This window comes from Drosophila eugracilis, unplaced genomic scaffold (genome assembly GCF_018153835.1).
Source record: "Drosophila eugracilis isolate 14026-0451.02 unplaced genomic scaffold, ASM1815383v1 contig_340, whole genome shotgun sequence".
Classification (NCBI taxonomy): Eukaryota; Metazoa; Arthropoda; class Insecta; order Diptera; family Drosophilidae; genus Drosophila; species Drosophila eugracilis.
Window position 1 is genome coordinate 675,347 of NW_024573195.1, and position 12,312 is coordinate 687,658.

General features: G+C 33.8%; 1 protein-coding gene across 2 annotated transcripts; it reads right to left on the bottom strand.

Moving 5' to 3' along the window:
- Nucleotides 1-341: 341 nt before the first annotated feature.
- LOC108102306 (SKI family transcriptional corepressor 1 homolog-B) lies at nucleotides 342-11,895 on the bottom strand. 2 transcript variants are annotated; one of them, XM_017207066.2, is made up of 5 exons: nucleotides 11,548-11,895; nucleotides 5,983-6,088; nucleotides 2,509-2,981; nucleotides 1,098-1,453; nucleotides 342-791 (listed from the first exon to the last, which is right to left on the bottom strand). In XM_017207066.2, exons 3-5 carry the CDS (start codon nucleotides 2,513-2,515, stop codon nucleotides 453-455), a joined length of 702 nt encoding a protein of 233 aa, XP_017062555.1. In that variant the 5' UTR covers nucleotides 2,516-2,981; nucleotides 5,983-6,088; nucleotides 11,548-11,895; the 3' UTR covers nucleotides 342-452. The 2 variants fall into 2 exon arrangements, with proteins under 2 accessions (XP_017062555.1, XP_017062554.2); XM_017207065.2 differs by having other exon boundaries at nucleotides 1,514-2,981.
- Nucleotides 11,896-12,312: the final 417 nt, after the last annotated feature.

A 12,312-nucleotide genomic window follows, 5' to 3' on the forward strand; every position in this document is an offset into this window, starting at 1 on the left:
TTTGAACCGTACATCAGACGGTTGCGTCCCTCAGTTGGTTGGGCGGGGGTTGGGCAGTTGCACGTCAAGCAACGGGAGTCGCGCGTATATTGTATATTCTTAAGACGCCAGCTCATCTTATGGTGAACCATTATCCGGTATTTTCATGCAGCCTCGCCCACTATAACGCAGTAACAAGCTGCTTGAATTGAAAATTTTGCATTGCAGTATTCTATATTTTAAGCCGATTTATATTTTTTGTGTAGTCATAAATGGTTTTATTAATTTCTATTTTTAAGTCTTCTTAAAACTCTTAAAATAAACTTGATTAAATGAAGCAAATTGTTAATTTTTACGTCTAAATATTTTAAGATTATTTTAATTACTTTTCAGGCACGGATAAAATAATACTCTAAACCATTGAGCATTAGCGTAAATGTTTTTATACGTCATTTTTTTTTATTTTTTTAAAGTTACTTCAAATTTGCACAATTTTCATTTACGGATGTTTCGTAACAACATACTGATCCAATGCTGCCGACTGGGCAGCTCCATTTATGTGATTCCGTCACAGAATTAGGATTGAAATTCGCCTGCCGAGATTGCGGACAAAAAGAATGCAAGTGCGACTTAAAAAACACTGGAAAGGCAACTCGCTGCTGTATTTGCAAGCTGGATGATATTTCTTTGGTGGCTGAAGTGTTCGACAGCGATTTATCATTTACTAATCTGGAAAGACTTCGATCGTGCTGTATTTTATCTGTTTTTCGGCGAGCTATAATTTTTAAATGCCCATTAAATCTTTTTGCGTTCTGAAACGAAAGAAAATATATTCTTTTTTAATTTATAATGCAGGATGTTCTGTTAAAGTAATACTTAGGTGTTTTCTTAGTTAAAACAGTGGATTTTATCTAATTGTTAGGGGTGTGATTTAAGAAACAAAGTATACATGCTAATCTGAAAAACTTCTGCTGCGCGAATGCCTTTGCATAAAATTTTAAGCAATATTACGAAAACGGTACTTAATACTTGTGATGAAGATCAGTTAGTTATATTTGTAAAGTTTTTAAAGTCAAGTAGAAGTTCGTTCAGATTTCTTAGTAAATTAGTTTTAATACCTCTGATAGTTTAACTTCTTTATCTAAAATTGATTTTGAATTTAAAGATGAACCGGAAATTTGTATCTTCTCAGTTTGGAAAATTGATAGAGAGTGACTTGTATTTTCAATTGAGCATCGATTTGGATTTAACTCTGTTTGATCTTCAGCATCTGTTGTTATGACATCTACATCGACGTCGCCCTCTACATCAATATTTGTACTTGTAGATGGAGAAAGGCTAGTACTTTCGCTTTCAGATACAATGTCGGCAGGTGTATGGGAAACGTGAATTTGTTGACTTATGAACTTTCCCTCGTCTTCCGTTGTCTCGATATCCACCAGTTCGTCATCATTATCGCTAACAGATGGCTTTTCTGAAAAAAGGTTTTTATTAATAAGAATTGGCTTAACGGAAATTAAAATATTTTATTTACTCTCCATATTAGATTGAACTTTCTCTATAATTGGCGAAAATGTCTCATGATCTATGATATGGTGCGAAGAACCCGAAATACTATTATGGGTTAAGACCGTTGTGGTTCTCGTAGTTTGCTTTGGGTGGATATATTCGGTCCGTTTTGAATCACTGGATCTTGTGTATAAAGAGGTTGACACAATTGCTGTCGAAGCGACGACTGGTTTAAAAGCAGAGCAGTTAAGAATTGATGGGATATTGTAATCGGAAATGCTTATCCCGCTGCTCGCAACTCCAGAGAGATTATGGTTTTTAATAATTATAGATGAGTGTGAATCGTTTTTTATATTAAAAGATGAATTATCCGTAAGACGAACTGTATTTTCATTCGGTAACGGAATATTACCGTCGGGCCTAACCCATGAACGTTGGCAGGATTCCAAGTCAAGACTTGGTTCGCTGGGTTCACTGGTACTGAATTTTTTACAATACTGTTGCTGATAGTGTTGGTCCTTTTGCTGCCACATGTAGTCCACTACAAAGTTTCTAGAGATTGGCATTAGGGAAATGTCCCGTTCGCTTCGAAGGGATTGCATAGGTGATAGGACGGCAGATCCATGCAAATTGAAAGGTACGCCAACAGTTGCAGCTGCAACCGCCGTAACTCCAACCACAGCGGCTGCAGCTACAGAGCTATAATTGTATTGGCTATCAATCTGTCGTTGTGGGAGTTGAGACTCTGAATCCCCGCCGCCTTCCTTGGTATCTCTATCAAAATTCGTTGGGGAACTACATGAGCTGTTTACAACACCCGTTTTAGTAGTCACCGAAGGCGTTGGCGAATCCAGGCTTCGATTACTAACGGTGCTGCTAACAATACGCTTTCTTGTGCCGCCATTAAACATAGCTTTTACATCTTCCCATTCGTGAATTATTTTTTCATCACACGGATTTCCACTTAAAGTCATGTGCCTTCGCCAAGAGTTGAAGTTCGCCGCATCGGGCTGTACATACCTGTCATTGGTCGTTATCCGATGTGAATGGAAAATAAATTTATTGGGCGAAAAAAACATTCCGCAATATGAACATTTTATACATTTTGCCCTGGATGAGTTGTAACGAGAAGGTAGGAAAGATCCACGGCAGCCCCAAGCACATTTGTGCTGAACGTTAAATGCAAAGTCGTCAGGTAGTCTAGGCGGAGTATTGTCACCCAAAAAACTCTTGCATAATCTTTCCGCTTCCCTTCGTGTTATCATTCCACATCGTCGTGAACTTACTGGCATAGCACCAGCTCTTCTTAATATCTCCAATTGTACGGGAGTACATTGTACACAAGTAATGCCAAGCGCAACTCTTCTGTTATGTATCTCATTATAGCTGAATTGCTTTAACAAAGTATTTGAGATTTGGGCCAAGCAGAGGCGCTCCTGGCCTTCGATAAACAAGGAAACAATTGGTACTCCGTAAAGAGAAACGGAGCTTACCTAAAATATTAAAAATATATTAAACTTTCGATAAACAAGGTCACAATCGGTACTCCGTAAAGAAAAATTGATCTGAGCTAAATTATTAATACTTAATTACATCAAGAACTAAGAAAAATTACTAAATAAAACCATAATTGCAATAATTATAGAATTTTGTTATATTTATAGATTTTGTTATATTTTTATGATTTTGTTGGAGCAGCATTATGTAAGGCCAAATTTTTTATAACCGTCATTCGTAGGGTAAAAAGCACAAAGGCAAATTCAACGACAGTGAGATTATTTAATTTTTTAATTTGTTTTGATCGGGTTTTCCGATCTTTTCTGACTATTTTGGCAAAATAGACTTACAAAAGTATCTTAATGAAATCGTCACAGCAGAGCAAAAGCACTCTATTATTATTTTTATAACGAATTGTATAAACTTTTGAGCTTGAAAATGATTTTAAAATGTTTTTTTTATTAATCAATTAATTTAGTGTCAGTATGTATCAAACACCCTAGTCATTTATTTTCTTCGCCGGGCCTGCGCCAACAATACTGTTTCAATCTACCACCAAAAAAAAAAAAGCACTCTATTATTATTTTTATAACGAATTGTATAAACTTTTGAGCTTGAAAATGATTTTAAAATGTTTTTTTTATTAATCAATTAATTTTGTGTCAGTATGTATCAAACACCCTAGCCATTTATTTTCTTCGCCGGGCCTGCGCCAACAATACTGTTTCAATCTACCACCAAAAAAACCACCCAAAGATACAAAACTGAGTGCGTGCCTTTATTTTATTGTACTTTTTAGAATAGTTTTTTTTAAATAGGTTTTTATTTTATTTACCTGTTTGTGACATAGTCATTGGTTTCTTTTAAGTTATAGGCGTTCATATATGAATATGTAAAATGTGAAATCATAAAATTAATATAATTAAATTCCTATTCCAAAAAATATAAAATAATTTGTCATAATTTATATTATGTCACATAAATAAACTAATTTTTATTTTTGCTACAAAGAAGTATGGCACCCTAGCCATTTATTTTCTTCGCCGGGCCTGCGCCAACAATACTGTTTCAATCTACCACCAAAAAAACCACCCAAAGATACAAAACTGAGTGCGTGCCTTTATTTTATTGTACTTTTTAGAATAGTTTTTTTTAAATAGGTTTTTATTTTATTTACCTGTTTGTGACATAGTCATTGGTTTCTTTTAAGTTATAGGCGTTCATATATGAATATGTAAAATGTGAAATCATAAAATTAATATAATTAAATTCCTATTCCAAAAAATATAAAATAATTTGTCATAATTTATATTATGTCACATAAATAAACTAATTTTTATTTTTGCTACAAAGAAGTATTTGCCTGTGTGGTAAAAATAGTTCAAAGTAGTAGACTCTAGACATTCAGTTGATTTCTTTTAAAACAAACAACTAAAAACTCCAAGCACGTAGGAAATTATTCCTCAGGGATAGATTTCTTGCATTTTAACCTACACGAAACCCTTACAACTGTCATTTTCCTCTTAAACGCATTAACTCGAATATATGGGCATACAGAAAACAGGAATTTCTAATGTAAAAAAGAATGAACTAAATAAACACTCGTTACTTGAAATTGGATAAGGCTAAATAAAATTACTTTTTGTTTTTATTGCCTAATAACTTCCACGCAAAATGCGTCAATGTTCATGAAAAGTTAAGAAATCTCAATGGGTCTATTTCATTGACACTTTCCTCACAAAAAGTATCAATTAAAAACAAGAGGAATCGCTGTAGTCGAGTGCCTCGACTATAAGATACCCGTTACTGTCTTACACAATTTTAAATTATTCATTTTGCAAGTGGAAATTCCCCAAGCGCCACCTATTGTCGGAGAAAGCCTGTTGAGTAACTGATAGTGACGTCACTACCCATGTGAGGCCTTATAACCTAAATTTCTTCAAAAGTAGCGAAATAATGTTCCGTTTTAAAAAATCTTTGATAAATCGATAGATATTAACAGAAATAAGCTATACAAGTTCAAACGAAGGCATTCATAATATTATTATAGACGCCACAGTTTTCCGCGGTTTGTGGGCGTTAGAATGGGCGTGGCAGGATGAAAACTCGTGAGAAGTTGCAGTGGCATCTCTAAAATACATATTCCTAAGGCCAACTTTCTAGCTTTTTTAGTTTCCGGAATTTTTGATTTTTCGGTTTTTGTGGGCGTTAGGGTGGGCGTGGCTAGATGGAAAAAAACAATTCTTTTTTGGGGCATCATAAAAACCTACATGTTGAATCCGAACTTTCTATCACTTATAGTTACCGAGATATCAGGTTTTCTTGAAAATGCGAAAACCGTTTTTATTTTTTACTTATTTCTGTTATTATCTATCGATTTGCCAAAGGTTTTTTTAATCGGAACAATATTTCGCTATTTATAAAGAAATTAAGGTTACAAGGCCTCACATGGACAGTGACGTCACTATCGGTTACTTAACATGCTTTCTCTGACAATAGGTGGCGCCTTGTGAATTTCCACTAGCAAAATAAATATTTTAAAATTGTGTAAAACAGTAACGGGTATCTTATAGTCGACAAACTATCTATCTATATCTATGTAAATACGTAATTACATTCTTGTTAAAACTTCAAAAAAAATGTTGGTTTAAAAAACTATAAAAACCAAACAAACTTTTAACATTAACATTAAAGGCCAAATAGTATTTTGGGGGTAATAAATAACTTGAGATCCACCAGCTTCAGACAATTTCGCTCCCAGTTTTTATTACAGTTCTTAGGAATACAGCGATCTTATATACTTCATAGTGGAAATTATACTTGTATCTGTTTAGTAACTTTAAACAAATAAGATGGGGAAAACAGACTAAAAGAAAACTGTCTAAAAAATGTTCGTTCGGCACGCTGGATTAGATAAGAGGACGGAATCAGAAATGTTCTTTTACATCTTATAGATGTGGTAGAAGACATGAAAATACACAATAATAAAATACGTACGTGATTTGACCTTTGAGCCATTTGACTGTTTTCCATTCCATTAACAGATGCCACTAGTACGGCAGTCATTTAAACATTTTTGAACTAAAACCATTTAAGCAAACCGCTGAAAATATTTTTATAAATATAAAATCATTTTTCGTCACAAAGTTTGAAATGTAGTATGTTAGAGGTAAACTTGATTTTTACCTTCTTAGAAAGTAGAATTCTGATTTACTTTATATAAATACATAAATACATAAATCTTGGAGATCCTTTTGTTTCATAATTATTAATTTGTCTTATTCGAAATCATTTAAACATTTAACTATTATTATTAAATACATGTTATTTTCTATACGTTAAAAATTATGCAACAGTTAAAAGGACTATTTCCAACCTATAGAATGGTTTTAGAAACATTAGTCGGCTAACTTACTTCTTCTTTTTTTTTTTTATTAAATGGATAGGCATTTAAAAAAGGATTTGAAATAAATATACGGTAATAATTTTAAATAATAAAAAGATTTACGATTCCAATGTTGGGTTTTAATATGAGTACTATCTTTTTATAGCCGTTACGCGTATAGTAAAATGGTATATTCAATTCGTTGAAAAGTATGTACCAGGTAGAAAGAAGCGTTTCCGACCCTAAAAAGTATATAAATTCTTGATTAGTATCAATAGCGAAGTTGATTAAGCCATGTTCGTCTGTTCATCCCTCCGTCCGTCCGTCCGTCCTTCCGTCCGTCCGTCCGACTGTCTTTGTGAACGCTGAGATCTCAGGATCTAGAAGAAGTACAAAGTTGAGACTAAGCAGACAGATTCTTCAGGTCCCTATGCACCGCCAGTTTATAACAGCATCCTGCCCACTCTATTCCAGCGAATCTTAAGGTGGCATCATTGTCAGACCACACCCACTCTTACGACCACCAAGCTCGAAAGAAGGGTTTCGCTTTTTGTAGAAAAGCTGATATCTCGGTAACTATAAGTGATAAGTGATAAAAATGCGAAAATATCGTGGACTATAAAAGCTAAAAAGTTTTCATCCGGCCACGTCCACTCTAACGTACACAAACCGCGGGAAACTGTGGTGTCGATAATAATATTATGAATGTCTTCGTTTGACCTTTTACAACTTTTTTTGTCAATATCTATCGATTTACTAAAGATTTTTTAAATGGGAACATTATTTCGCTATTTATGAAAAATGTATGTTATAAGACCTCACATGAAACTATATAGCGTTTCTTGTTAAAAATAATTTTTGGGTTAAATAAGTTGCCAATTTAAATAAATTCCTTGCTGATGGGTTACACAACGAAAATGGCAAATACTACTTTGAAACAATAATTCATTTCAGTATACAGCATTTTATTGAATTTTCAAGAAGATTTTTTTACTTAAATTTGGTAATATTTGATTTACTAACCAGAACTTGCATTTACTTAAACTTAAATCGTCAAATTATTAAATCATATTTTTTGCCACCCAAACCTATTGCGCCCTGTATAAAAGTGGTATTTCCAAAAAATGATTTATATTAACTTTTACTGCCAATTTATTCCATACAAATTGAAATCAGACTTTCGCTCTTTTCTTACGTGAAAACTCCCTTATTCAATTATAGAATGCGTGTGAATAGCATAATTGAAAAGGAGCAGGACCCTAGAGACCATTTCGTTGGAGATAATAAGGTTAGCAAAAAAGTTATAAAGTACAGATTGTTAGGCTTAATGCCTTTGTTACTGCATGCCCTCGCTAAAGTTGCAAACGGAAAGCGAAACAAATGATTACGGTTTCCTTAACTTGTGGGGGTGCCGAGGGTTGAACAAATTACAAACCAGTGAGGTAAATAATGAGAAAATTATGTTAGTATTTAGAAAAACAGCAGATTGTTAACAATCTGGCAGATGTACTCATATATATGTACGTTAGACTGCATGAGCATGCCTGAGGTTATCGCGTTATATTATGTATGTATATGTGTTGTATGGAAAGCAAACCATTAAGCTGGTTGTTATATATAATATAAAATATATTATATATTTATATATTTGAATATAATATATATAATATATAATATATTATATATTATATATATATATATAGAATGGCTAAATAGAATCGGCTATTGACCATGACTAAGAGTATATATAATTCATTCGATCTATTCTATTACATGTATCATGTTTCCAAACAATACTAATTTTTATTGTTATATTAATATCTTGAATTCAAAGTGCTACTCAGATTAAAACAAATTAGCCCATCGCAAATTCGCACAAAATAACAAAATGGACAAGCAAGATATACCTGTCGCTTAAGAAATTTCACAACATAAATAGCAAAGCGCATTTGCAACAAATTCAATTATCCCTAATTAATTTGAGTGGTTTGTTTAAACAAGGAGTGCCTCAAACGTTCCTCTATAGCTTGTACAGGTTTCATATTTCAAATTGAAAGAGTGTTTTCATACAGTCATTTAAATGTACATACGAAGACCTATTAAAGTCAAAAACGATTACGTTTCTGGATTCACGGGGGTTGAATTCATGAGCATATGCCTTTTGACGAAATGCAGATACTAGGGTAGATAAAAAATAGACTAAAATACCCACTGATGAGTTGGCAATAATTCGCTTGAGTGGCTACTGTCAACAGGCAAATAATAGGTGTTCTATTTGAGGGCGGAAAAACTTTGTTATACAGCTTGTCGCTGCTGGTGCTGGGCAAGTGATGGTCTTTTGTTTACACATATAACATCATGTATATTTAATTGGGTTAAATTGCTTGACGATTAACATTTGGAAATGAAATGTGCGGATAATTGAGTTTACCTTGTCTAATTATTTTTGAGGCTAAAAGCATGGTATCCGTGGAAACAAAAGTGATACAAAATCATTAAGTCGTGATATTACAATTACAACTATGTTTCTACGTAAACCAAGAGATTTAAAAAAATTTTTTAAAAAACTATTATTTTTATATTTATTTCGTGATAAATATGTATCAGGTAGAAGGAAGCGACCCTATAAGTGTATATATTCTTGATCAGGATCAATAGCCAAGTCAAACTATAAGAGATACAAAGATTAATCATGCAGATTATTTGCTCCCTACACATCGTAAGTTTATTTCAGCATCCTGCCACGTCCACTCTAATTCCTACAAATCACGAAAAAATAAAATAGCCTAAATCTCATGAACTAGTAGAGCTACAAAGTTGGGATAAAGCATGTATAATCTTGACTTGGCAGCGCATCTTAAGGTGGTACCGTTATCCGGTACGCCCACTGTTACGCCCACCGAGCTTGGTGAAGACGGTATTCACTTTTTGTAGAAACGCTGAGATCTTTGTAACTTTAATTGTTTGAAAGTTGGGATTAAGTGTGTAGTTTCTAATGACGCCTCCAATGCCTATTATTTTTTCACACAAACCTCGCTCGGTAACTATAATTATTAGTTTTCCCCATCGGCCACGTTCACTGTAAACCACAAACAACTCAGAAACCCGAAAATCTTGGGACGTTAGGCTTAAGCATTAATATTCTATAGAAGTTTTTTCATTAGGCCACGCCCACTAACCGAGGCGAACTATGGAGACCATAATATTATTGATTTACATTTATAGTTAACATCTAGCGAGTTACCAAAGATTTTTCAAATAAGAACATTATTTTTTTATACCCGTTTCTCGCAGAGTAAAAATGTATACTAGACTCGTTGAAAAGTATGTAACAGGTAGAAGGAACCGTTTCCGAGCTTATAAAGTATATATACTATTGATCAGTCCGTCCGTCTGTTCATATAAACGCTGAGATCTCAGGAACTATAAGAGATACAAAGATGAGATCAAGCGTGAAGATTCTTCATGTCTCTACGCAGGGCAAGTTTTTTTTAGCATCCTCCCACGCCCACAAATTATGGAAAACTAAATGAAATTAAGTATGCATAAACTTGAGATAGCAGCGCATCTTATGGTGGTACCATTATTTCATCATTCACACCCACTTTTACGCTCACCAATCTCGAAAGACGGTTTTCGCTTTTTGTAGAAAAGCTGATATCTCGGTAACTATAAATGATATAATGTTCGGATAAAGCATGTAGGTTTTTATGATGCCCCAAATGCGAATTGTTTTTTGCCACCTAGCCGGAAAACCAACAATGAAAAAATCTCGGGAACTATAAGAGCAAAAAAGTTGTGTCACTATCAGTTACTCAACATGCTTGCTCTGACTATAGGTGGCGAATTGTGAATTTCTACTTTTGCTTTTTCTGACAAAAGTTGGAGCTTTGTCAATATCGCAAGCAAAATGAAATTTATAATATTGGTTAAAACAGTAAGGGGTATCTTATAGTCGAGGCACTTAACTATAGCGTTTCTTCTTGTTTTAATATACATGTTTTTAACCTAATCATTACAGAAATGTATGGAACATGTTTAATTCTGGTGTTAAATACATAAATAGAGGGTTAAGATGGTAATAGATGCATAGTATGCTTTAAAGCCCTGCTTGTTCGCGCTGCAAAATCACTAATAGAATACTCATTTTTAAACTCAATTTTCTAACTCGTGGAGTCCCCGGCATTTAAACATTTATTCGAATTGACATGACAAGATCAACATTATAACACTCCAAAACGCGAAAACTTTAAACCTATAAACGGAAACTATAAGTGATAGAAAGGACTAGCAAAATAAATTTGGCGTCCAGGCTTATGTTTTAATTTGTCGTTATAAAATATGTTTTGTTAACCGTCGTAGCACATAAGGCCTCACACCAGCAGTGACGTTATAGCCTGTAAAAAGTAATGATTAATACAATAGAGGGTATCTGATAGTCGCGACACTCGGTATAGCGATTCTTCTTTTTATACCCGTTACTCATAGAGTAAAATGGTATACTTAATTTTTTGTATGTAACAGGTATAAGGAAGCATTTCCGACCCTAGATAGTATATATTCTTGATCAGTATCAATAGCGAAGTCGATTGAGCCATGTCCTTCTGTCCGCCCGTCTGTTCGTACGTCCGTCCGTCCGTATGAACGCTGAGATCTCAGGAACCATAAGAGATATAAAGTTGAGATTAAGCAGAAAGATTCTTGAGGTCCCTTCGCAGCGCAAGTTTATTTCAGCATTCTGCCACGCCCATTTAAACGCCCACAAACAGGAAAACTGTAGCGTCCATAATATTATAATGAATGTCTTCGAATGACCTTGTATAACGTAATTTTGTCAATATATTTCGATTTACCAAAATGTAGGATATAAGGTCCCACATGGGCAGTGACGTCACTATCAGTTACTCAACATCCTTTCTTCGACAATAGGTGGCGCTTTAGGAATGTTCAATGGCAAAATTAATATTTTAAAATTGTCTAAAACAGTAACGGGTATCTTATAGTCGCGGCACTCGGCTATAGCGGTTCTTGATGTTTAAGTAGTGCTCTGCCAAGGTAGTATTCCCAAAATGTAAAATTCAAAAGCTAGTTATATCTAAGACTAAGGCTTAATATAAATAATTTTGACATTCGTTGCAGTCCTAGCACCGTTTTTAAATGGACTTGGGTTCACTTACCGATGACAGTTCAAAATTTGGTTTTCGCATTTTTTAATCAATTAGCAACTTTTTATACCTTTTTAATGTTTTAAATTTGTAATGGGTTTCAAATTACAACTGTAAAGATTTCAAACTTCAGCCGAAAATAAATATTTTTCATCACAACACTTATTTGAGTGTACCTTGATTGTAAAATATTAGGTTAATTAACACTGTGTTGTTCTGTTATAAGGAAGCAACCACTCAGAAGTTCTTTTAAAAATTTAACAGATGCCCGTTTTTATCTGAACACTAGAATGTCTCGTTACAGAAAATATACGAATATTGCATATGAAACACCGTTTTCGTTGATAGTGACATCGGCAAAGCTTACGCAGGAGTGAGAAAACGAACTGTGGACAACTGTAAAATCCTGAAATCCCGAAATACACTTGGCTGTGTTTCCACCAATAAGGGAACGAAAACAAAGGAAACACCACAAAAAAAGAAATCCATACATACACATATATATATTATGGAGAAAACAAACCAATAAGATGGATCGTCCTCAATTTCAATGGGCGTTTCCAAAATTACACGCATGCGCAAATAAAATTTTGTTAAATTCACCCTGTGTTTTTACGGGTATATAGCGCAATTCTAAATATTTGAACTGTTATAAGTCGCTTTCAATTTAATTAACTCTGTCCAAAAAATTGAGTTATGATAATAACTAAATATTATTTGTCATGCCATATAATATCATTTTCATACTTCACTTTAATAAAAAATATTTTAACCTTC